This window comes from Phacochoerus africanus, chromosome 9 (genome assembly GCF_016906955.1).
Source record: "Phacochoerus africanus isolate WHEZ1 chromosome 9, ROS_Pafr_v1, whole genome shotgun sequence".
NCBI lineage: Eukaryota > Metazoa > Chordata > Mammalia > Artiodactyla > Suidae > Phacochoerus > Phacochoerus africanus.
This window is the reverse complement of record NC_062552.1, coordinates 38,547,928-38,574,624: the sequence shown is the minus strand read 5'-3', so window position 1 is coordinate 38,574,624 and position 26,697 is coordinate 38,547,928. Positions and strand designations below refer to the sequence as shown.

The 26,697-nt window shown below is 47.9% G+C and overlaps 1 protein-coding gene across 17 annotated transcripts in view; it reads left to right on the top strand.

Moving 5' to 3' along the window:
- The window catches only part of TRERF1 (transcriptional regulating factor 1), a 219,713-nt gene extending 194,855 nt beyond the window's left edge, over positions 1-24,858 (top strand). For 13 of the 17 annotated variants that reach the window (XM_047796747.1, XM_047796741.1, XM_047796754.1 and 10 more), the window contains 5 exons: positions 3,141-3,229; positions 5,805-5,918; positions 13,482-13,685; positions 17,520-17,767; positions 21,959-24,858. In XM_047796747.1, coding sequence (XP_047652703.1) covers positions 3,141-3,229; positions 5,805-5,918; positions 13,482-13,685; positions 17,520-17,767; positions 21,959-22,283 — 980 coding nt within the window. In that variant the 3' untranslated portion in view covers positions 22,284-24,858. The remainder of the gene's footprint in view (positions 1-3,140; positions 3,230-5,804; positions 5,919-13,481; positions 13,686-17,519; positions 17,768-21,958) is intronic. The other 4 variants (XM_047796756.1, XM_047796753.1, XM_047796750.1 and 1 more) reach the window with 3 other exon arrangements.
- The last annotated feature ends 1,839 nt before the right edge of the window (positions 24,859-26,697 follow it).

Below are 26,697 nucleotides of genomic sequence, written 5' to 3'. Positions count from 1 at the left end.
TCGCAGACACCTGTTTTGGACAGACGTGCACACAGCACTGTCCTGAGCACTAGAGCACAGCCCCTGGACTGCTCAGAGGCCCCTCCTACACTCTCTGGGCATGTGACCCTTCCCCAGCCTTCAGAGAGGCTGTGCGACACAGAGCAATGCTGGAGGGTCCAGCCCACTTCTGATCCGGACGGCAGTGTGAAATGAACACTTCAGGAGTGGGAAGATTGAAGACCATCACAGAGCAGCAGCCCTAAAAACCACTGAGGCGTTGATGGGAAGGCCTCCTTCCCCCGTGAAGCTTGGGGATCCCCTATGACAGATGGTCCAGGAAGTGACTTCCCTCCCTTTTTTTTTTTTTTTTTCTTTTTTGCTGACCCACAGCCTATGGAGCTCTGGGGCCAGGGATCAGATCCGAGCTGCAGCTGTGGCAACGCCGGATCCCTAACCCACTGCGCTGCGCCGGGGATCAAACCCATGTCCCAGCGCTCCCAAGATGCTGCTGATCCCCTTGCACCACAGAGGGAACTCTGTGACTTCCCCTTCTTGGTTACAGCTGGCAAGCCATCTGGGGACATGAAGAGACATGCTTCTTGCTGGTAGACAGACCCGGGAATTTAACACTGCTGGAAGGAAGTGCCCACCATCGAGGCTGGGTGCTGAGAAGGTTGCGCGGCCATGTGAGGGTCGCACCCTAACTCAGGAAACTGATCTTTGATCTGCCCGAGGAAGGAATGGATTCTCATTCATCTAATTGGGGGTTTCCAACAGCAACATGTCCCCTGGCTTCCTATCTGAGATGCAGCCCGGAGCTGCAGAGACTGGACCTGCAAGGCAGCTGGTCACCCTCCCTGTAAGCCTGTCCAGGGACTCAGCTGCTGTGACATGTCGCCGTCACAGTCTTCTTAGACCATGGCCTCTCTGATTCCTCTTTTGCTGCTTTGGTGGATTTCTCAAAGGAACCCTGACTCCTCTTTGGTCCTACAATTGCTGGTTAATCCTGTCTTGCTCTTTCTCTCTGCCCCGGGCAAGGGGAGCATGTGGGAGCTGGGAGCCCAAGCTCTTGAATGTTGGATAGAATTTGAGGAATGGTGATGGAACTGCTCCAGAGCCCCAAATCCCGCCAACCTCCTCTGTGCACCTCAACCCCAGCAGAGCTCCTCTGAACCCCCGGCCCCACTTGTCCTCCTTGCCTGCCTGCCTACCAGGCCTGGTTTCTCCTGATTGACTGACTTAGCCTGAACCTTCCCAGGGAAGAAGCAATTCAGGTTCCCTGTGCCTCAGCCCCATCAGTCAAGCAGATCAAAATGGGAAATCTTGAACTTGTTCTGGTTGGAAGGAAAAATACCATGATTTGGGGGATTACAGCTTTGAAAAGTAGAGGCTTGTCAAAGGCCCAGCCATGTACCATCCAAAGAGTCAAGACACAGGGAATTCAAATGTTACAATGAGGGAGTTTCTACTACGGTGTGGCAAGGATCCAGCATTGTCTCTGTAGCACCTCAGGTTGCTGCTGAGGCTCAGGTTTGATCACCAGCCCAGCGCAGTGGGTTAAGGATCTGGTGTTGCTGCAACTGTGGCATAAGTCGCAGCTGTGGCTCAGATTCAATCCCTGGCCTGGGAACTTGCCACAGGTGCAGCAAACAAACAATGGAATGAGGCTGAGTTTTCTGCAAACCAGCCACAGTGATTGCACCTTTCCTGCAGCCCCCAGAAATACGCCTCCTCTTAGAAATCAGCCTCTGTCTCGCCCCAAACAGACCAGAACCAGTCTCTGTGATCATCTGCCTATCCTGCTTTGATGTGACTATCAAGTTTAGCCAGCAAGGTGGCCCTGCCAGCCTGGCGCCGCCAGGCCCTTTTCCTCACTGGTCTGCAGATCTGTCAGGAGCTGGTCCTACTCACCTCCCAGCCTCTCATCTGCTTAAACCTCTGCTGAAACCCTATAGCTGAGCCGTACTGGATTCCTGCTTATTCCTTGAACACCTCCACACCCTCGTCTATAAAATGGGTAGCAGTAATTCCAGTCTGACTGGGTTTTCGGTAGAACCAAATGACTAATACCTATGCAGTCCTTTGAACTTGGCATGTAGTAATAAGCACTTGTAAATATGAGCTTTTTGTCCCCTAGTGACTTGCATGTAAACACCTAATACCTATCTGCTGAATGGATGGTTGACTGAATGACTGAAATGTATCCCCTCCCTGCTTGTCTCTGACTTTGCATGTGCTACTCTCTCTCCCCAGAATTCCCTTCCATTTCCTTCTTGCCTGACTTGGCTTCTTCGTCTTTTTAAACTCTGCTCAAGTCTTTTGTCCACCAGAAAGCCTTGCCAGCAGCCCTGACCTGAGTGTGGCGTTCGTCCCCCGTGCCCGGTTGGCACCCAGCCCCTCCCTTTGTCCTTGCAGTCATCACCTTGAATGCAAAGCCTCCTGGCTTTCTCCCCCGACGAGCTTGGGAACACCTTGAGGGTGGAGACAGCTGAATCCATCCCATCCCAAGGGGCATGTGCTACCTGTCTACTTGCTCTCATCATAGTTAGATAAAAACTAGCGGAATTCTGTTGAGCACTGACAACTTTCCAGTTGCTGAGCTAGACATGTTTTGTGTGTGATCTTAAACCTTCACAAAAATCCTACGAGCTAGAGACAATTAGAATTATCCCCGTCGTAGGTAACAAAACTGAGTCTTCGGGAGTTCCCGTCATGGCGCAGTGGTTAATGAATCCAACTAGGAACCATGAGGTTGCGGGTTCAATCCCTGCCCTTGCTCAGTGGGTTAATGATCTGGCATTGCTGTGGCTCTGGTGTAGGCCGGCAGCTACCGCTCTGATTAGACTCCTAGCCTGGGAACCTCCATATGCCGCAGGAGCGGCCCAAAAAATGGCAAAAAGACAAAAAAAAAAACAAAAAAAACCCTGAGTCTTCAGTTCAGTAACTCGCCAAGGTCAAGGCCACAGGGGGGGATTTGAACCCAGGTGTCAAGGCTGCTAACCATTACATGACACTGGTTTTTGGTTCAAAAACATGTGATACTTACAATATTACATGCTGAACAGTTGTAGTTTTGTAACTTAGCTAAGTGAACCAACAACTAAAAGTGAGAAGAACCAAGAGCTGTTTTTGTTTATAAAGTCTGTGTTTTGTTACAGGTTCGGACAAGTGGACCTCCCTAGAAAGAAAACTGTTTAACAAAGCACTAGCCACTTACAGCAAAGACTTTATTTTTGTACAGAAGATGGTAAGCCTGTTTTTTCCCAATGCTCTTTTGAAACCGAATTTGGGAAGTTGTGCACCTAAAGATATATAGAAATATTAGATTACTGGTTTAAGACTCACCAAAAGGATGTCTTCCATCTCTTGCTGGTTAAGAATGGTCTGTGTGGCGTTCCCGTTGTGGAGCAGTGGAAACAAATCCAACTAGGAACCACGAGGTTGCAGGTTTGATCCTTGGCCTCGCTCATTGGGTTAAAGATCTGGCGTTGCTGTGGTGTAGGCTGGCGGCTGTAGCTCAGATTAGACCCCTAGCCTGAGAACCTCCATGTGCCAAGGGTGCAGCCCTAAAAAAGACAAAAAAACAAACAAACAAAAAAGAATGGTCTTTGTTGTAGGTGGCATGGCCTTGCTGTTTGGGATGTGGTGGGGGAGAAGGACGTAGATTATTTGGATGTGGCAGTGGTGGGGGATTATTTTTATCTTAATAAAGTGTAATTGAGGAGTTCCCTGGTGGCCTAGCGGCTAAGGATCCAGAGTCGTCACTGCTGTGGCTCAGGTCCCTGCTGTGGCTCAGGTTCCATCCCTGGGCCAGGGAATTTCCGCCTGCCACAGGCGCAGCCAAGAAAAGAAAAGAAAAAGATGCTTAGGTCCACAGAGAACAGGATCTCGGGTGACCACTGCCTCTGGCTCTGTCCTGAGTTCATCTCCTGTCCTTAATCCTGAGCTTTGACTGGATGAGAATCAGGATAGGTGGACTTTTTTTCTCTAATTGGCTCCATCTTCAGATCTGAATTCACGCCTGCCTTGGAGGCCACCACAGTCTTTGCTGCCCCGTTTGCCCAGCAGCTCCCAGGCTCCTGTCCCTCCTGAGTCACCTTCGCCAGGACTGGCCTGTCCTAGGCCTTGTTCCTTAAAGGCCCTGCCCCGTGTTGACTGGTGGTAGATTCATGGGTGTTGCTTGCCAGGCAGTGCAGGATTTTAAACAAGAATTCCCCGGGATCCTGTCTCCCTCCCTGGGCGATTCTTAACGTAGAAACTAAGGATACCTGGCGGCTGTGAAGGGAGCAGCTGTGAGGAGACCAGACTTCAGAGGGTGCTGTCCTTGTCTCACCGTGCAGCTGCCCAAGGGGACAGCCTACCTTCTTATCTGCCTCCAGAAAACCCACATGACTGAACCCCATTTTGAGCTTAGAGAACTATGAACTAAATAAAGGCATTTTTTTTCTCTTTAAAACACATTTACCTTTGCCCCTTCGGGGGAGAACAGGACAAGCCTTGTTTTCTGTAAAAACTAAGCTCTTGGCATCATAACTTCTGCCTTATATTCCTGTTCCATTCCTAAGGAACATTTTTCATAAATAGATTTTGAAGGTCAACCAGTCGGAGAGCCAAACACATTGAAGCATTTGAAAAAAAAGCAAAACAAAACAAAACATGCTGCTTTATAGATTAAATAAGGGGAGTGAGCTCTCTGGATGGCGTGAAAAAAAATCTCCAAGCTCTTTTTTTTGTCTTTTTTTGTTGTTGTTGTTGCTATTTCTTGGGCCGCTCCCGCGGCATATGGAGGTTCCCAGGCTAGGGGTTGAATCGGAGCTGTAGCCATCGGCCTACACCAGAGCCACAGCAACGCGGGATCTGAGCCGCGTCTGCAACCTACACCACAGCTCACGGCAACACCGGATCGTTAACCCACTGAGCAAGGGCAGGGACCGAACCCGCAACCTCATGGTTCCTACTCGGATTCGTTAACCACTGCGCCACGACGGGAACTCCTCCAAGCTCTTCTTTTGAAGAAAGTCAAGATGCAAAACAGTGCCTCTAGCACGCTACCTTTTGTGAGGCAGAATGGCAGGGAGGGATGTATTTCTGTGTTTGTTTGTGTATCTGTAAAGGAATTCTGGAAAGATACCCAAGATAGGAACAAGGGGAGCGAGCCATGTTGCAAGGCTGGGGAGGGAGCAGATGGACGGATGGAGGGAGAACAGGTGTGGAAAGGAGGTTTTCCGCTATGTGTATGTTTGTATTCAGCTGCATAAACCTGCTACCTGGGACGAACTGAACATTTCACAAAAGCTTGCTGCCTTGCCCACCGCCCTGAAGCTGATCTGATCTCTTTTTTTTTATTATTATTGGAGTATGGTTGACTTACAGTGTTAATGTTAATTTCAAGTGTACAGCAAAGTGAATCGGTTTATACGTATAAATACATATATATACACACACATATACACATGTCTATATATATCTCTCCATTCTTTTTTCCCATATGGGTTATTACACTCTACTCTATAAAACAGATAATTAGGAGTTCCCACTGTGGCGCAGTGGTTCATGATCTGGCTTGTCTCTGTGACATTGCTGGTTCGATCCCCGGCCCAGCACAGGGGGTTACGGTTCTGGTGTTGCTGCAGCTGCGGTGCAGGTCGCAGCTCCAGCTTGGATTCAGTTCCTGTTCCAGGAACTTCCATATGCCATGGGTGCGGTAGAAAAAGGAAAAAAATAAAATAATTAACAAGAACCGACTGTATAGCACAGGAAAATCTACTCAGTGGTTTGTAATAACCTATATGAAGCTGATCTTGAGCTGACTGTCCCCGCAGGTGAAGTCCAAGACGGTGGCTCAGTGTGTGGAATACTACTACACATGGAAAAAAATCATGCGGCTGGGCAGGAAACACCGGACACGCCTCTCTGAAATCATTGAGGACTGTGTGGTGAGTGAGGCCGCCCCCAGCGCTGCTTCCGCGGGCCCCACCCCCGCCCCTCCCCCAGGTTTGTAAGTGGCTGGCCGGTGACTTGGCTTTGCTGCCCGGTGGCCGGTGGCCGTGGTGAGTGACTGATTGATTTCCTGGCCTTGCTTTCCTGGGATAACTAGGCAGAGGGAAGTCAGCTTTGGGTTTGACCTGTAGACCAGAGATCAGGGAAGAAGCTGAGGGCTGGCCTGCATTCCAAAGTGGGTAGGAGCCAGAGGACTTGAACCCTGGTGTCCCCAGCCTTGACCTGGTTGGTTTATAAGAGGCGCATTGATGCCCTGGGATATCCCTTCCTGATCCTTCTATGACACAGACGCTCCTGATCAGAGAGCATAACATGCTTTAAAAAAATCAAGGCAGGAGTTCCCCTGTGGCACAGTGGAAACAAATCCGACTAGGAACCATGAGGTTTCAGGTTCCATTCCTGGCCTTACTTAGTGGGTTAAGGATCTAGCGTTGCCGTGAGCTGTGGTGTAGGTCGCAGATGTGGCTTGGATCCCACGTTGCTGTGGCTGTGGTGTAGGCTGGCAGCTACAGGTCCGATGAGACCCCATCCTGGGAACCTCCATATGCCTCAGGTTCAGCCCTAAAAAAAAAAAGAAGAAGAAAGACCAAGACCAGGGCATCCTCGGATTTAACAAGGCTTCTCCAAAGCACATGCAAGAAGCTGCTTTGACCTCTAGATGGCGCCAGGAACTCTCCGTTATCCAGGAACTGGTTAGCAGTGTGTAGGTCATTCTGACCCTCACATCCCTGACATTGAGTTCCTTCATTAGCGGACAATCCAGAGTTGTCCGCTTATTAGGTTGAGGTACCTACTGGAGCTCCCACTGTGGCACAAAGAGATTGGCAGCATCTGTGCAGCACCAGGATGCAGGTTCGATCCCCAGTCCAACCCAGTGGGTTAAAGGATCCAACATTGCCACAGCCTTAGCCTAGGTCACAACTTTGTCTTGGATCTGATCCCCAACCCAGGAATTCTATATGCCTCCAGGTAGAAAAAAAGAAAAAAAATTTAAAAGATAAGGTACCTAGTAAAGACATGAGATCAAAATCTTCTCCGAACCCCCTTGCATGGCTTCTGTGATTACTACCACTTTGGTCCTTGTGGTTAACTTCCTTCTCTGCATCCATAGCCGAGGGAAATCTCTCATGTTGTGGAAAACATTACCTCCCACGTGTGGATGTAGAAATCGCAAGTCTTAACGCAGATCACTAAAGTCCAGTCTGTCACTTTCCAGGGAAAATGTTTGACATTCATGAATGTTGTGAATGTTTGTCATTATACTTTCATTCTGGATTGTGCCCCAGTTGTAAGTGTTATTAGCAAATATGTGGTTTAGTTTCTTTTCTTTCCTTTTCTTTTCCTTTTTTTTTTTTTTTTTTGGTCTTTTTGCCATTTCTTGGGCAAAAAGGAGGTTCCCTGGCTAGGGGTCCAGTCAGAGCTGTAGCCGCCGGCCTACGCCAGAGCCACAGCAACACAGGATCCGAGCCGCGTCTTCGACCTACACCACAGCTCATGGCAATGCCGGATCCTTAACCCACTGAGCAAGGCCAGGGATCGAACCCGCAACCTTATGGTTCCTTGTTGGATTCGTGAACCACTGAGCCACGACGGGAACTCCCCGGTTTGGTTTCTTTCACCGACACATACACAGCACTTCCTGTGTTCCAGGCTTTGTACCAGGAGACACTTTATACATATTGACTCATTTACTCCTTGTCCGAATTCTTTGAGGTAGGAAACAGAGGCAGAGAGCCTCAGTAACTTAGCTAGGGTCAAAGGGCTGATGAGTATGTTGTCTGAGCCTTATTCCCGTGTGTGTAATACTTTAGAGCAATCAAATGCATATGCCCTTAGAGAAATGTAAAAACACTTGACTCATTAACATTTCAAAGCCCAAGTTCCTAACTAAGAATTGATCCTAGCTGTGAAATATACAAACATGTATAAATTTATATTTGGACCCAAATATCAAAAAAAAAAAAAAATGGAATAGAATGGTCTTGCCATTCTTTTGATCGGAGATGGCAGTGTTCTCTATTCAGGGTTTCCTGTGATCAGGACTTTTGTTTGACCAGCTTAACTACTGATGTCTTATGTCTGAGTAACCTTTTTCTCATCTGTGCCTGAAGGTTTTAAAAAAGCAATGTAAGGGAGTTCCCATGGGGGCTCAGTGGTAACCAACCCAACTAGTAGCCATAAGGACATGGGTTCGATCCCTGGCCTCACTCAGTGGGTTAAGGATTCAGTGTTGCCGTGAGCTTTGGTGTAGGTTGTAGTCGCAGCTTGTGCCCTGTGTTGCTGTGGCTGTGGTGTAGGCCAGCAGCTGTAGCTCCAATTCAATTCGTAGCTTGGGAACTACCACATGCCTCAGGTACAGCCCTAAAAAGACCAAAAAACCCCCAAAAAACCCAAAACAAATAAAACCAAAAACCAATATGGCCTCTTCTGGTTTAGTCAGCTAGGAGCAGTTGAGTTCCCCCTATGTCTGTAGCGCTATGGGTGACCCAGGGATGTTGCTGGCCTCTGCTCCCTGCCCCATGAGCATATATTGTAGTTGGGAAGATATGGCACACAGAAAGAGAATGTTTACTGTGAATCCCAAGAGTGTTTCAAAGCAACATGAGATGACCAGAAAGTCTCTATATGGCCTCAGAGACTTTCTCTCATCCAGCTCTGTCATTCCACAGGCAGAAGGTTGAGGCCCAGAGAGGGGAGGGCACTTGCCCAAGGTCACACAGAGCATTCCTTTCTCAGTGAGTGGAATAGACAGCAAACAAGGAAGCACAACGAATCCCGGGAGACCTCGGGCCTGGCCCCTCAGCTTACCGACCTATTAAAGGGGGCTGAGGGTGCAGGTGATTTGGAAAGTCCCTTCCAGTTCTGGAATGTTCTGGGCTCTGTCAGAGTCATGTTGTGGAAGAGGGCAGAATCAGAGGCTTTGGTTTCCTAAGGCAAAGTGATGTCTCTCCGGCTTGGGTGTTACAGGACAGCGCCTGGCATGATGTCAGTAACTGTTTGTTGAATGAACGAGTGAGCATTCTTCCCATGGAGGAGTCACTCTGGGTCCTGGCAACAAGCCCTCCATGAGCTCACTGGAAAGAGATGGGCTGAGCCAGGGGCTTCTGAGCAGAGGAGGGCTGCTGGGGAAGGTGTTACTGCAGGCGGCAGAGGTTCATCTCAGGGATGGCAAGGCCCAAGGCAGTGTGTAGCCTCCGACTGAGGAGGAAGGGTCAAGGTGGCGCCCCAGGTACCACCCCTTCCTGGGTCTGTTTGCCAGGAGCCAGGCGTTGCCTGAGTCAGGTGCATCCACACCTTGTGACCTGTGAGCACAAAAACCTATGTGCAGAAATGGCTCAGATACGCCCCACAACAAGAAACTCTTGATTCAAGGAGACCATGTGGTAGCTCCCAGCTCCCCTGAGGGCTCTGTGAAGGCGTGGGTCAACCTTCTGAGGGTGGGTTGCCAAGTGGAGGTGAAAAGCTGGGACCATGCAGGACTGGGGAGGCTGCAGAAGGCGCAGTGCTGGGAGGCGTCCTCCTCGTCCTCCAGACCTGCCTGGGACACCTGGGTAGCAGTCTGACCACAGTCCTCAGTCTTTCACTAGAGGGCTGGGTGGGACGTGGTCCATTAGCTCAGGGACTTGTGGGAGAGGAAAAGAAGGAGAGTGGGCAAATGCCTTAGGGAGCCAGAAGGTCAACACAGCACAATCACAGGTGATTCGACATCTGGCCAGAGACCATCTCAGGCCCTTCCACTCTTATGGGCAGAGGAAGGGGCCAGGGTGGGCTCTGCTGAGGAGGTGGGAGGGCAGCGTGCTTGCCACACCTTCCTGAACCTTCCCCAGGCCCCCACTCCCATGCAGGGCAAATCTGTGGGTCTGGCTGCAGCCACAACTCAGCACGATTCAAGAAACCAGCTGAGACGCTTAACTGACTTTAGAAGACAGCAGTTAGGGCTCCAAGGGCGCAGCCCAGCAGGGTGCCAGACCCAAGGCACCTACAGTGCAGTCCATTGACAGGGGCCTGGGAAACAGCCTCCTTCCCCTTGACTCCTAAGGGCAGCTGGTTCCAGTGGTTTTGAGAGGTTCAGGGGATCTGTACTGGAGCTGGAAACCCAAGCCACGTCCAGATGGGCAGATGGGCAGATGGCCACCTGTGGACACATGCATCGGCCGAAGAGTGAAGGCCGGGGTTTTAGAATCGGGTGGTGCAGGTCTTACATCTCAGCTCAACTTCTTTACCAGCTCTGTGGTCCTGGGAAAATTAGTTCTCTGGCCCATTTCTTTTCTTTCTTCTTCTTCTTCTTCTTCTTCTTTTTTTTTTTTTTGTCTTTTTAGGGCCACACCCACGGCATATGAAGGTTCCCAGGCTAGGGGTCGAATCAGAGCTGTAGCCACTGGCCTACGCCACAGCCACAGTAGCACCAAACCCGAGCCACGTCTGCAACCTACACCAAGCTCACGGCAACGGCAATGCTGGATCCTTAATCCAGTGAGCGAGGCCAGGGATCAAACCTGGGTCCCCATAGATCCAAGTCAGATTGCTTTCTGCTGAGCCTATTTATTTATTTAAGAAATAAAAATTTGAGGAGTTCCCGTCGTGGCTCAGAGGGTTAAGAACCTACCTAATGTCCCTAAGGATGCGGGTTCAGTCCCTGGCCTTGCTCAGTGGGTTAAGAATCATGTGACTCGGATCCCACATTGCTGCAGCTGTGATGTAGGCTGGCAGCTGCAGCTCCAATTCAAAGCCCAGGAACTTCCATGTGCTGCAGGTACAGCCCTCAAAAGAAAGAAATAATTTGTATGGGGTTTTTGTGAGAACTAGAAGAGAGAGAGAGAGAGAGAGGTGTGTGTGTGAGTGTGTGTATGTGTGTGTGTGTGTGTGTGGTGCCTGATTCATAGCAAATCCTCAGTATATTGTCATCACCATCTTCATTCATCACTGACTGTAACACTCAAATTTGTCATTGAATAAATTTGGGTGGTTGAGCATTTGTGTTTTAGCTTGTAACTTTTTCATAATACGAATGCCATTTGCAGGCCGGAGAAATAAAAATCTCCTCAAAAAACTCTTATTTGACTCTCGAGTACTCTTGGAGTACCTTGTTAAGTATATAGTCATATCCCTGCCCTATATTTGCTCGCTTTTCTACTGATTTGGGAATATTACCGAAAGTTTCATTTCACAACACTCATAAAATGGCCAACTTGTCGATACATTGTCCTGCATTTTAGGGGTTTTGTCCCCTGTCTTGGCATCTCTCAGTCACACTCATGAGCCATTTGGCCTCATGATAAATCATTTTGGGAACCTGCCATTTTGATTTTGCCACTTGAAGTAAACCCTGCTTAAATTCCTGAGACACACATAATCACAGTACAGTAGCATTTAATCTGTAATTTAATTGCTCTATGGAACTTCTCCCCTAAAAGCTTTTAAGCCAAATAATGGCATGGTAAGAAAATTGTAATTCTAGCAACTGCCGAGAAATGAGTGCCATTGTCATTGAAAGCTACTATGTAATTTACTTTAAATGGCAAACCGTAGGCGTAGGCTTCGGTCTGCTTAATAATCTGATACCTGAGACCACAAGTTCCTTTTGTGAAGGAATGGCATGAACCCTTGGAATCTGACATCACGTGGTCTTACCTGAAATTCTTTGAGATTGGAAGATGGAGGATTCATAGGAGAATAAAGCCATTTAAGTGAAATCAGCCTGTAAATTCTATACTAGTAAGGGACCTGTAAGCTTAAATCACAAATTGCTCTGTCAAGTGTATTAAGCCTACATCTGTATTCATTGAAGTCTTTCAGCAAAGGTCATCATTAGTGATTAATCTGGATTAATCCACTGGAAACCGGGGCCAATTTTTAAGTTCACCCTATTAATACATTGTCTCAGACGTGCATGTATTCCATACTAAGGACAGTACCGAAGAAGTGAGGAGAATGTTAAATGCCCATATTTACTGGGATTATCTTTTCTCCCACCCCCGATGCAGCCTGGAGAGAGAAAGCTTGTGGTTTCTAGGCCCTAGGTTATAGATCCCAGAAATCTTTATTCTGGAGTCCCCCGCCTGGTGCACAGGGTTAAAGGATCTGGTGTGGCGCTGGCGTAGGTCGCAGCAGTGGCTTGGATTCAATCCCTGGCCCTGGAACTTCCACATGCCATGGATGCTGCCATGAAAGAAAGGGAGGGAGGGAAGGAATCTTTATTCTTCTTGCTTCCTGGTTCTGGGAATCGTAGGCTCACGCAGAGTGACATCGCTGACTGGGGTAAACCTGCCTGGAGCCCGCGTGCTTTAAGCAGTGGGTTTGCAGAAGGCCTGGCAGAGACGAATGACCCATCTGGGCAGGAGGCAGCTGGACATCCCTTTTGTTTTCTTGTATGTAAAATAGGAGGACTGTTTACCGCCCAGTCCGTGACACAGCAAATAAAGCACTTTGTATGCTGCGAAGTGCTGTAAAAGAGGCGGAAGTGAGGCCGATGTGACACCAAATCCCCTTTCCCTGGTCCTCCGTCCGTCGGCTTAATTCTCCCAACTCATCGCTGTTCTCAAGTAGAGGGAGGGGACACAGTCACAGGAAGGATACTTATTCGTAGGAAGTATTTTTCTTGTCCTTTTTCATAGGATGCCTCTGGAAGGCATTTCTCCAAGAGCCAGTGATCAGCAACAACCCCACCCACCCCCCAAAAAACACATAGTAAATGAGAGGGACTAATCCCTTCCATTGCCTCTCCTTGTCAGAGTCATTGTGATTCATTCCAATTCTGTTTTCTGACAAGAACAGAGCAGGACTATATCTAATCACTTGTGATGAAACAAGATGCAGAATAATGTGAGAAAAAGAATATATATATATATATGAAACATTGGGTCACTTTACTGTACTGCAGAAATTGACAGAACATTGCAAATCAATTACAATAATAATCATTTAAAAAAAGAACCCAGCAAAAGTGCATCAGCAGGACCTTGCACAAGTCAAATCCACAGCTCCGGCTTTGTACATGGAAGGGTGTTTGAAGGCCTGTGAAAACAAAGCACGATAGCTCTTTAGTCTCTGTCCAGAGGGATCCCACAGTGTCATTAATGCTTAGAAACCCTCCTAAATGCTCTGGGGAAAGAGACCTGCTACAAGTGGGGCAACCTGCCCGGGTTTTAGTCAGTGTCAAGATCGGCCAGTCTCAGACAAGGAGGGGACACCACACGCAGAAATCTCTCGTCCCTGCCTTAGCATACTTTGTTATAAGTGATATGGAGACCCAGGTGGGGCCGCAGGGACTTCCTTGCTCTCAGAACTCCAGGTGTCCACTGGCCGGTCTTGTAGAGACCATATCATCCCCAGAGGCCTCCACCAGCCATTCCTTCTGCAGAAAGAGCCCCCCCCCGCCCCCCCCACCCCCGCAGTGTCCAGCCCGGCCCGCTCTGCTCTCCGGGCCCCTGGGTTCTGTTCATCACTGAAAATGCCATTTGGGGGGTTTCCCCTTTTTGCTTTTCTTGCCTTACCACCAGACAAGTGAAGAAGAAGAAGAGGTGGAGGAGGAGGAGGAGGACCCAGAAGAGGACAGGAAATCCACAAGAGAAGAGGAGAGCGAATTGCCCAAGTCCCCAGAGCCGCCGCCGGGCCCGGTGCTGGCTCACGCTGAGGGGCCGCCGCTGCCGGCCGTGGGCCAGCCCTCTGGCTCCTTCATCTGTGAAATGCCCAACTGCGGGGCTGTAAGTGTCTCTGCATCCTCCTGGGGTCTGGGATTCGGGGGATCCAGGACAGATAGCAGCTGTGCTCAGCTTTAAGGGACAATACAATTCCCAAAGGGTACGCTCTGCTCTCCGCACTGAAGGCCGGGCCGAGGGAAGTCCACGTAGCTGGGATTGTCTTCCTATCATCCATTTACCTATGCATTCGGCCTGTAGGTATTTCTGGAGTGGGTGCCTGGTGCTCAGAGGACCAAAGGCCATCCCTGCCCTCAGGAAGCGTGTGGTTCTGCCTCTGCAGTGAGCTCTGGGCTTCACGGTCCTTGGTGCCTGTCCACTCCTCTGGGCTGTGTGACACCAGGTCACGCCCTGTAAACGTGCATTTTAAATGCAGTGAGAGGAATTCCTGCTGTGGCTGTGCAGTAACCAACCCGGCTAAGTTATCCATGAGGATGCGGGTTTGCTCCCCGGCCTTGCTCGGTGGTTTAAGAATCCAGCGTGGCTGTGGCTGTGGTGTAGGCTGGCGGCTACAGCTCTGATTTGACCCCTCGCCTGGGAACCTCCATATGCCTCAGGCGTGGCCCTAAAAGGCCAAAATTAAATAAATAAATGCAGTGAGAGAGCCCACAGAGAAAGAGTATCCTTTTATGGCATAATTACCAAGATCTAGCTAACATTTGTCTTTGTACCCTTTGGGGGAGACAAAAAAAATTTACTAAGCAAATTATTCATGTAAACAGGCTAAAAGGGTGTCTGTGTAATTACTTAACCCAGTACTTTTCAAGTACATTAGAATCATCATTTAGTTGAAATAAAACCAGTTCACCATTTGATCGTTCTTAGCACTAAAGGATGGCCTCCCAGGATCTCTGCCGGCTTGATCTAAGGTTCCCTGTGTATTTTAAAGGATATGTTTTGTTAATTGTTAACTTTAGACTCTCAGTCCTCTCTGGTCCCCAAGTCGTCTTAATGGTTGAGTTTTTCCCAAATCAGTTTCCTTAAATCTGGGCACCCCTGTGCAGGTATGTTCTAGAGGTATTATTGCCAAAAATTCAAAGAATGTTGCTTCTTTCATGAGAAGGCCTACTTTCCCCAAGTTCGTGCTTATCTTTGCTTGTGAGTTACATAGGATAATCCTGTTTTCTAGAGTGTACTGAATGCTACTTATTGAGTCTGTCACTTCGATGAAGAAAGCAACAGTCTTTAAATATTTAGATCCTAGAGTTCCCGTGGTGGCTCAGCACTAACGAGCCCATCTAGTATCCATGAGGACTCGGGTTCAACCCCTGGACTCACTCAGTCGGTTCAAGATCCAGCCTGGGGATCCGGCCTTACCAAGAGCTGTGGTGTAGGTTGCAGACACCGCTCGGATCCCAAGTTACTGCGGCTGTGGTGTAGGCCAGCAGCTGCTGCTCCAGTTCAACCCCTAGCCTAGGAACTTCCATATACCACAGGTTTGGCCCTAAAAAGAAAAAAAAAAAATTAAAGTATTTGGATCCTAAAGCAGAAATTCACTTGAGTTACATTTAAGAAACAACGAGAAGTTCCCACTGTGGCACAGTGGGTTAAGAATCCAACTGCAACGCACCAGGTTGCTGTGGAGGCACGGGTTCGATCTCCTGCAGTGGGTTAAGAATCCAGCATGGGTCACAGCTGCATCTGGGATTCAGTCCCTGGCCCAGGAACTTCCATAAGCTACGGGTGGGGCCATAAAAATTTTTCAAAAGAACAGAAAGTTAAATGATTTATACATTTTGCATTAGCTCTAGAGAACATAAGCAATTGCTAGCTGGTTTCTGTCTTTGATGTTTAATGGCCCCAATGCTTCACGCCATCACTGCCATGTCGTATAGAGCACCCGTTCAGGGATGATTAAGATGTTGACTCTAAATGACAGTACCCGTGGTGAATTTGTTTAGAAATTGGGAGTTCCCATCGTGGCTCAGTGGTTAACTGACTAGGAACCAAGAGGATGCAGGTTCGATCCCTGGCCTTGCTCAGTGGGTCAAGGATCCGGCGTTGCCGTGAGCTGTGGTGTAGGTCACAGACATGGCTCAGATCCTGCATTGCTGTGGCTGTGGTGTAGGCCGGCGGCTACATCTCCAATTAGTCCTCTAGCCTGGGAACCTCTCTATGCTAGAAAAGGCAAAAAGACAAAAAAAAAAAGAAAAGAAAAAGAAATTGGATGCTTCCTCAATTCATAGTTTGGGTGTACAGAAAATTCTTTACTGAGCAGGAAATCAGCTTTTACTTTACCCAATCAAAACTGCTTGGCAAGATGGTTATTTTTTCATGACTTTAAAAAAGTAACAGGGGAAAGTATGTTTTATTCATTGCCTAAACATGGAGGTTTTAGTTGCTACATCAAGATTTTTTCTTTTCTGGGAGTTCCCATCATGGCTCAGCAGAAACAAACCCAACTAGTATACATGAGGATGCAGGTTCGATCCCTGGCCTCACTCAGTGGGTTAAGGATCCGGCATTGCCATGAGCTGTGGTGCAGGCTAGAGATGCGGCTTGGATCCAGGGTTTCTATGGCTGTGATGTAGGCCAGCAGCTGCAGCTCCAATTTAGCCCCTAGGCTGGGAACTTCCATATGCCATATGTGCAGCCCTAAAAAGATTTTTTTTTTCCCTACAAGACTATGCACAGAACTCACGGACTTAACACAGAGCAACCATCTGTGGCTGGACAGTTCAGTGGGTCCTCCCATTAACAATCTGGAAGGCAGGGCTCTTGGAATTCAAGGGTGTGGATTACATCCCTTATGGCAGTGACTCTCAAGTGGGCCACATTTTGTCCCCCATGAACATTTGGCAACATCCAGAGACATTTTTGTCACATCTGAGGAGGTGCTGCTGGCAACTAGTGGGCAGAGGCCAGGGATGCTGATAAGCCTTCTGAAATGCTCAGGACTATGCCCACAACAGAGGATCATCCACCCCCAAATGTCAGTAATACTGAGGCTGGGAGACTGTGCTTTATGATGAGCCTCAAAAGACGAGGTTGTCCCCCTTTCTAACATCCTGCAATAAATGTGGGGGTCTGAAGCTTTGCTTCAATGCTGGCTGATTGGAGCTGAGACATAACCTACCGAATATATCAGAGCCGCTAATGAGTGTCTTTCAAGCTGTGCCTCTTGGGGTATTAGGCTCCCCGGAGGAGGGATACAGCTGAGCAAATAGACTCGATTCTGGGATGCTGTCTATTTCAGCTAGAGCACCTCTGCTTTGAACTTGGAATAAGGTCTGATTTTTTTTTTTTTAAGTGAAGAACAGAAGCGAAGGGAAGGACAAAAGAAAGAAAAAGGGGGAAGAAGGTAGTACCTGGCTAAAAAAAGTTTGAAAGCTGGTCCAAACCCCTTCATTTTTCAGATGGAAAAAATAAGATGTACAGAGGGAAAGTGGCCCGTGGGCCTCCCTGTGAGACAGAGGGGCCCAGGTTGAGCCCCCAGTTTTTGATTATAACAACAATGTGCGTTTCACTTGGCACAGAAGTTGTGGTTGTGGGAGTTCCCTTTGTGGCTCAGGGGTTAACTAACCTGACTAGGATCCATGAGGATATAGGTTCGATCCCTGGCCTCACTCAGTGGGTTAAGGATCTGGCGTTGCTGTGGCTGTGGTGTAGGCTGGCAGCTGCAGCTCAGATTTGACCCCTAGCCTGGGAACCTCCATATGCCTCGGGTACAGCCCTAAAAAAAAAAAAAAAAAAAAATTGTGGTTGTGGTATTTGATCTCTACTTTCTGTGACATTTGCCCAGAGTTTGCTTATGTAAAACCTGTGCCCTGTCATTAGACACTGTTTCAAATATCCCATGTTCTGCCAATGAGTGACTAATAACCCTAATTTCCTTTTCAGGACTGTAGATGTCATGTCACTCCCTTTCTTCCCCAGGTGTTCAGCTCCCGACAGGCACTGAATGGCCACGCTCGCATCCACGGTGGCACCAACCAGGTGACCAAAGCTCGGGGTGCTGTTCCCTCTGGGAAGCAGAAGCCTGGCAGTGCCCAGAGCGGGTACTGCTCAGTGAAGAGCTCGCCCTCCCACAGCACCACCAGCGGCGAGACAGACCCCACCACCATCTTCCCCTGCAAGGAGTGTGGCAAGTGAGTAGAACTGGACCAGGGACTGAGTCTAAGTGGGTGATGAATAATGGCTCTGTGGGTGCTGGACCAAGATGCGCTGAGGTGTCACCAGGGTAAAAAAGAACCCAGGGAGTTTCTGTTGTGGCTCGGTGGTTTAAGAACCCGACTAGTACCCATGAGGATGTGGGTTGATCCCTGGCCTCCCTCAGTGGGTTAAGATTCCGGCATTGCTGTGAGCAGTGGTGTAGGTCAGCAGCTGCAGCTCTGACTCAACCCCTAGCCTGGGAACTTCCATATGGAGCAGGTGCATCCCTAAAAGACAAGGAAAAAAAAAAAAGACTCTCCAGATTTTTCCATATACCATCCTTGGGAGTCTACATATCGCCTCATGGTAGGTGGACCTTGTCTTTGACTCAGAGTACAGTTATTCTGATGTCCTGAAGCTTCGTAAGGATGGACATCGTCAGAGAGCAAATCTCTACTGACACAACGACACCCTTTTCCAGAAATGGTAGATGGGACTCTGACTCCCATTTCTTCCTTCACACCTAAACCATAGTCACTAGTGCTGCTGTCTTTGCATCCCTGCTGAGTGATTGGCACTAAAGCACTTAATCAGGAGCTCTCTGTGGCAGAAATGGCTTTCCTACCAATACTGCTCATTCCTGCACCCAGGGCAGGCATTACCAATCAATTGCTACACTCTTTGCTCTCACATTAAGATGAGACTCAAATCCTTTCCAAGCCATCAAATCCTAATGCTTCAAGCTGGCACAACCAACTGATCAGAGTTGACTTGCGAGATAAAAGCTATTGGTCATCTCTGCCCATTTAAGTATAATATAAAGCAACAAAAAGAGGAAAACTTTCAGTAGGTAGTAATAAAAACACCTCATGCTGACGTTTACTGAGCACTTAATTTTATTCCATGCTTTATGCACATGAGCCCCTCTCCTAATCCACACACAGAAACTCATGGGATGCAGATGCTGCTTTATCCTTGTTTTACAAATAAGGATTAAACATTAGGTAAAATGACTTGCCCCAGGTCATACCCCCAGTAAGAGCAGAGCTGAGATTTGAACCTATGTGTGTTGAGAAACAGAGCCTGGGCTTCTGACCACTGTTCCATCCTGTTGGTTTGCTTTGTTTATTTTATCAGTGATGGTCGGTTGCCCACAGGTCCCTCCCACAGCATCCTGTGTAGAATTCCAGTTTCCTTCTCAGTGAGTGTGCCGCCTAGAGAGGCTGTCATCGGTGACTTCCTTTGGGAGCCTTTTGCTCCGTTTCTCCTCCCATAATGGCCAGTGCCGTAAACGTGCAGTGTTCACCTGAGAGATACCCCCGGGGAGCTGCTGAAACTCGACCAAGAGAACATCCTTGGCTGTAAGAATGCAGCCATCTTGGACTTCCGTTTATTATATTCATTCTAATGGAACAGTTCAGGCACGTTTCAGGCATTTTGATAGTTGCTGCCTTTTATCAGTTCCTCAGTATTTGCCTGGCACGGTTTTAAAGGCTATCATGTGGGGAGTTCCTGTTGTGGTGCAGCGGAAACGAATGTGACTAATATTCTTGAGGTCGTGGGTCCTATCCCTGGTCTCGCTCTGGGTCAGGGATCCGGCGTCACTGTGAGCTGCGATATAGGTCGCAGACGCGGCTCGGATCCCACATGGCTGTGGCTGTGGTGTAGGCCGGCAGCTGCAGCTCTGACTTGACCCCTAGCCTGGGAACTTCCATCTGCTGTGGGTGATATTTCATGTATTGATGAATTTGACAGGCCCCAAGAGGTCGGTACTCTTATTAGCCTTAGGTTGGTGGCACCTGCCACAGTGAATTGAAACTAGCAGCTCTCCTTCCCTCTGTGAAACAGAGATAGGGAGACTGACTTAAGTGTGGGCCCCTCCTCTGAGCTCTGACGTCCTTCAGACGTCCATCAGACCCAGATGTCCTCTTCATGTCACCGAGAAATAAGTGAGCCCCCGGATTGCTCATGAGGCTTATTTCCTAGAAATAATGCAACTCCCTCAGGCTGACTCCATCTGTTTGCCCTGGGGTAGAAGAGCTGGGGGCCTGGAGTCTCCCCAGTTTCTTCTGGGAGGAAAGAAACCTTCTACCCCCTCGCCTCTGATAAGCTACAACTCCTTCCTCCACTAGGTGGCAACAAAGAACATTTTGACAACTGAAAAACATAGGTATTTCCAGCTCTCGGGCTCTCCATTAAATGTTTTTCTTGTCTTATTTTTATGTTGCTTAGGACCTTTTTCTCCCATAACTCCAGTTAAGATTTTATGGAAAATAGGAATGCTTTCTCTGGTTTTCCAGACTGGGAATAACACTAGGCAGATGTTTGCAGAATGCTTCTTTTAGCTGCTGAAATCATGTTCATTCCAGTGAACAGTTTTCAGTTATGTCCAGGGGTGACGCATCAACTCTAAGACATGGGTCTTAGAAACGGTTTTTTTTTTTTTCCCCTTTGTGAGCTCAGGAATGATGAATTATGTCACCCTCCCTCTCCAAAAGCAGGCAGTCTCACAGCTGGACAAACTTTCTCTGAAAAAGGTCCAGATCAAAATATTTTAGGCTTTGCATGTCTGTCTCTGTCACAGCTATTTTAATTTTGCTATTTTAATGCAGAAGCAGCCGCAGATGATCCAGAAACAAATAGACATGGCTGTGTTCTGGTAGGACTTTATTTACAAAGAAGAGGCAGGGGGCTGGATTGGGCCCACTAACCACGGTCAGCAGGCTCCTCATCCCCGGGTTTCTCAGCCTCAGAACTGACGTTTCGGGGGCTGTTGATTCCTTGTTTGGGGAGGAGGGCCTGCCTCCTGTGTTTTAGGGTGTTTCACAGCATCCCTGGCATCTACCTGCTCGATGCCAGAAGCCCCACCCCCATCCCTAGATGTTGCCAGCTATTCCTTGGGAGACAGAGTCACCCCCAGCTGAGAACCACCGTTTCCTTCAAAAGCAAACAGTAGGAGGAGTTCCCGACGTGGCTCAGTGGTTAACGAACCCAACTAGTGTCCATGTATCCATGAGTACAGGGGTTCGATCCCTGGCCTTGCTCAGCAGGTTATGGATCCAGCGTTACCGTGAGCTGTGCTGTAGGTCACAGATGCAACTTGGATCCCACGTTGCTGTGGCTGTGGTGTAGGCTGGCGGCTACAGCTCAGATTTGACCCCTAGCCTGGGAACCTCCATGTGCTGTGGGTATGGGCCCAAAAAGACAAAAAAGAAAAAAGAAAAAAAAAAGGAAATTACGATATAGCATGGCCAAGACAAGAAGAGGGTCTTGGGGGGAAGAGGAGTGGTGGATGCAGCTCAGAAGTCAAGTACTGCCTAGACAGAGGAGGGCCACTGGACTTGGCCCCACGGTTCCTAGTGCTCTTGAGCGCTTGGGCTGAAGCGGAGGGTGGACAGTCCAGTTGGATCGGGTGGAGGAAAGAGGAGCTGTGCCGAGTGTGTGTAGGCAGATCCTCAAGAATTTTGATTGGAAGAACAGGGACAGGAGGCCAGAGGCAGCAGGGGAGTTGTTTTATGATGGAAACCACCAGAGTTCGGCAGCATGATTTGACAATGCTAGGGAAGGTCAAGAGGAGAGAGAAAGGGGGATGATAAGGAGAAGAAAAGGTGTGCCCCAGGCCCCAGAGGGACAGGAGGCTTTGAGAATTCATCCTCTGTGGGCACAGGGAGAAAGCCTGCCACACCATAGTTGGGGTCCTGTCCTCATCCCCTTTCCTTGCAATGCTTGAAGAAAAAAGATGTGCCAGGTCGCAGGGGGAGGAGGTCTCATGAGCTCAGAAGATGAGGACCCTGTCAGAGCCACCCCAAACCAGACATCAGTTCATGTACCCGCTACTCCCCTATAGGACACACGGGTTTCCAAGAACTCAGATCCTGAGTTTCCTGGCTCAGTGGACACAAATCCAGCTAGGATCCATGAGGACTGGGATTCAATCCCTGGCCTCATTCAGTGGGTTAAGGATCCAGTGTTGCCATGAGCTGTGGTGTAGGTTACAGACACAGCTCAGATCTCATGTTGCTGTGGTTGTGGCTGTGGTGCAGGCTGGCAGCTGCAGCACAGATTCGACCCCTAGCCTGAGAACCTCCATAAGCTGCAGGTGCAGCCCTAAAAAGAAAAGAAAACAAAACAAAACAAAAAACCTCAGATCCTCTTAAATTTCACATGCTGCTGCTTTTCGTTTTTAGAGTCTTCTTCAAGATCAAAAGCCGAAATGCGCACATGAAAACGCACAGGCAGCAGGAGGAACAGCAGAGGCAGAAGGCCCAGAAGGCGGCCTTTGCAGCCGAGATGGCAGCCACAATAGAGAGAACTACGGGGCCGGTGGGGCCGCCGGGGCTGCTGCCCCTGGACCAGCTGAGTCTGATCAAACCCATCAAGGACGTGGACATCCTCGATGACGACGTCGTCCAGCAGTTAGGGGGAGTCATGGAAGAGGCCGAGGTTGTGGACACCGGCCTCCTCTTGGACGATCAAGATTCAGTGTTGCTTCAGGGCGACACGGAACTCTAAAGCCCCGTGTGTCGCCTAGAGACCAAGAAAAGCCCCGGCCTCCATCTTCATTCGTCAGGAAACCGGACTGCCTGCTCGTTTTGTACCCATCTTAAACTACCTGTTTAAAAAGTGGTCGTACTTTTCAGGTTTAGGGGGGAAAAATCATTTATTTAAAAAAAATTGTTTCGGGGGGTTGGGGGGAATAAATAATTGGCACAATTCTACTTTAAGAGGTGTTTCATCTGGGCTGCATTCCCATGAGCTCATTCTTGGCTGGGAATGAACCTGACACTCAAGTTCTTTTGCTTTCAGTGATCAACCGTCCTGGTTGTCTTTTATCCCAAAGCTTGCGGTGAGTGAGTGAGTGAGTGAATATGTGTGTGTGTGTGTGTGCGCGCGCCCTCCCACCCGTGTGTATAAAGCAGGCTACCCTCTTCGTGCTGGGGTCTTGGGCCATCCTTTCCCACCGAGAGTCATTTTTTGTTCTAACTTCATTTCCACAGTTTGCAATGAACTTGGCGTCTTTGCCAGGAGACCGCGCTAGCACGTAGCTATCCAGTGAGCAAAGCCAGCCCTCGTGTCCCACGGCTTTTCTGCTAGCACACACGTCATTGGAAGAGTTGACCAAATGTGAAAATAATTTTGCTCCCTGCCTTGCCTGTCACTCAGCCTGTTTCTAAAAACTGAGTCCTGTATCTTTTCAGGCTTTCACTCCCTGGCAGTGATTTATTAAGAAGGAGGTTCGTGGAGCAAGTGTGCCCTCTGCCCTGGTCCCTGAGGACTGGTTGACTGCTTCGTGGGTTGTTTTGGCCTGAGCCGACTGGAAATCCATCTGGAGGAAAATAACCCCAACTATCAAGTTGCCAGGGCTGTTTTTAGGGAGGATGGTCGAGGGGCACAGATTGAAGTACTTAGAGTGCCAAGAAGTCTTCTTTTGCCCCAAAACTAGATCAGAGGAACTGATTCTTTTTTTGCCACGCTGTTGTGGTCAGTGGAATTCTGAAATTACTCTGTGCCACTTTCAAGTACTGTGAAACGTCACTCACTGGGATTTTGCTATCATTCACCTGTGCGAAGTTTACCTTGATGCTGACTCTGAGAAGGGTTTTCTAACAAATCCGATGACAGATACAAGGGAAATAGCATTAAAGGCCAGCAAAAAACGGTTTCAGATACCACCATAGCTCCAATGTCTGATTCAAACAATGAATGTATTCATTAACGTCATGTACCAAAGCACTTCTAGAATCTTCCAAGCTACGTAAGTCTGCTCTGCCGCCTCCTGTCTCTGCAGGCAGGGTTGCTGTTTGTACTTGAAGGTGATAAACTTGTAATCCTTCCAGAAGGGCTTTCAGCTCCGGCTTTGGGGCAGTTAGACAGCTCCACAGCCACGCTTAGGGCAAACCAGCGTGCTCCTTCAGGCCAGGGTGCAGCCCCAGCTCAGAGCCCATGCTGCTGGCTGGTGGCTTCCGGAACTGGGGGCTTTCAGGCCTGCCCCTGCCCTGGGGAGGCTGATGCTGATGTAGTGTGGCCATCCTGCCAGGGCACTTTGCTGGCACGTGAATAGCTTGACGTTAGGATGTCAGCAGAAGCATGAGCATAGGACCCAAGTATCCTTTAAGTTATCCCTGCAAATGCGTTTAGTGCACATGCTCCAGCCACAGTGGCCCCAGGCAGGCAGTTTCCTCCGAATCTCAGGAAAGCCATGGACAGAAGATAAATATCAAGGTTCTTTCCCATTCCATCATTCTGTCTTTCAGAAACGAGGTCGTGAAGGTATCCTTTGTCTTTTTTTTTTTTTTTTAAGGGGAAAAACATACTGTTCCACTTGCTGCCGTTTCTGATGCGTTATCCCAGCCTATGTTTTGAGCTCAGAACTGTCTGAGCAGGGCATCAGCTTTGCCGCAGAGCCGTTCCAGAACCATTCCAAGTAATACCGGCTGATCCTCTGTCCCAGTGGACCTCCTCCCCCGCTTGTGGGTGCCTGAGAATGATTCTGGAATGGTTCTGTTCTTGGGTCTGTGAAAGCTTATCTAGCAGAGGAGCGAACACCCAGAAAAATGTTTATAAAGCACATGTACTCGTTCTGTTTGGAGACTTGCCCGGCTGTTCCAGTTGAAAACATGAAAAATAAACTGAGTTGCCAAGCAAAAATATAATGCACAATGTAATTCTGATTTTCCGTGCAGTATAGCGTTAAGCTTTTTTTTACTTGAAATAACCAAAGAACTCCTCCTTGATGAGACAGTTCACTTTCCTGAATTAGTATTTCTTCACAATATCAACTGAAAGAATTGACTTCATAGTAAAATATTGCACTTATTTTTTTCCTGAAATAATTCTGCCTGCATGTATGTGTTGTGTTTTAGTGTTCCTTCATTTCTCCCCACCCCAAAGAACTTTTCTTCCCAATGGTTTATGTCTTCAACATGGTAACTGTTTATCAGATGGTTTTTCATTAGTGAATTTAGACCTCTTTGAGAAAGCTTGTATATAAAAAGTTAACAGATATATTTTATGGAAAAACCCATCTTATTTTCAAATATATTTAACTGCTGTTCTATTTTATTAGAGGAAGGTTGTAAATATTTTCTAGGAGTTCTATTGTAAAGAAAAGTATTTTTGAAAAAAATTAATGTAATAAAAACGAAAACCTTTTTAAATAGTGGTTGTGATTGCTTCCTGTTCTGGCTTCATTGTGTTCTATTTGCAGGAAATGACTTGCATGCCTTCCCATTTTAGGATGTAATTTATTCCGGTTTGCACTATTTTAAGTTGACATCATAATATCTAATGTGCTTCACTGTATTTTCCCCGGAATGCAGGTCCCTCAGTCCGTATCAAAAGCACTATGTATAGCATATTCATAACTTTTTCTTTTGTAATGTGTGTATTTTTAATAAGGATTTTATGTAACATTTTGGCAAAAAGAGGACAGTATTTTCTAGTGAATTTTATAACACATTTTGCTAAAAATGTTTCTTCCTAGGTCAGTTTTTGTTAAGGCCAACCAAGAGTCTTATTTTACCAGAGGTTTAAAAAAAAAGTTTGAAGCTTGAAAGCAACGTTATATTTAAACATCATATGTAACAAATAAATAAAGATGTTTTATAGACTTGTCCTAAAAAGATGCATTCCTTAAAAACAAAAACAGCTGGGGCATTCTAGGTCAGTTTTCCCCCTGAGTGATAAGCATTTTTTAAAATTACCACAATGCTTTTTTTTTTCCCCCAGAAAGAAAGCCAGGAGAATATTACTTAAAAGGTTCCAGTCCTTAGCCTTCTCAGAAATTTATTATAGTTCTCATAGATAGGCATTCATCAAAAAAGAGATGTGACATTCCATTGTGGCACAGTGGAAACGAATCCAACTAGTATCCACGAGGATGGGGGTTCAATCCCTGGCCTTGCTCTGTGGGCTGGGGATCCGGCGTTTCATGAGCTGTGGTGTAGGTCACAGGCATGGCTCGGCTCTCCAGTTGCTTGGCTGTGGTGTAGGCCAGCAGCTACAGCTCTGATTCGACCCCTAGCCTGGGAACTTGCATATGCCACCAAGTGCAGCCCTAAAAAGCAAAAAATAAATTGTAAAAAGAGAGAGAGAGATGTAACCAAACCAAGATTGTCATATTTATTTGTGAAAACCTGATTAAATATTGCATCAGCTGCTCTGAAAATAAAATGTTATCTTTCTGAGTTTCATTTGGCTTAAACATTCCTTCTTTCTAGCCACTGAAAGGACTTCTCAATGCTAATTTACTCTTAGTGGGTTTCTGTAGACCAGTTTAGAAGTCTGCCGACCACATCTAATGCTCAGTCAAGTTCCCCCTCTTTTACCCTGGGGGCACGGGTGAACATTTCTGCTTCTCAGGCCGTGGATGAGCCACTTGAAGGGTTGATGGTCTCTACACCATTGCACTCACACCGAAGCTCAGTATCGCAGACTGCTATCTCACGGCGAATCCCCCACAAAATCCAGTCTACCCTGGTTCATAGGTATTGCTAACCTGAATTTCCAGATGCTTAAAAGTGTGTTTAGGAGTTCCTGCCATGGTACAGGGGAAACTAATCTGACAAGGACCCATGAGGTTGCAGGTTCCATCCCTGGCCTTGCTCAGTGGGTTAAGGATCTGGCGTTGCCGTGAGCTGTGGTCTAGGTCGCAGCCGAGGCTCAGATCTGGTGATGCTGTGGCTGTGGTGTTGACTGGCAGCTGCAGCTCCCATCTGACCTGGGAACCTCCATATGCCATGGGTGTAGCCCTAAAAAGACCAAAAAAAAAAAAAAAGTGTGTTTACTTTTCAGTGATCAACAGCAAATTTCAGGAGAAAGCGGAAATTCTGGATTTCATACGAAATTTAAGTGGCACATACCTGTCCAAGGCCTTGATCTTCTGCCTTCTTTGGAGGCTTTATACGTTTAATTTGGGTCATCAATT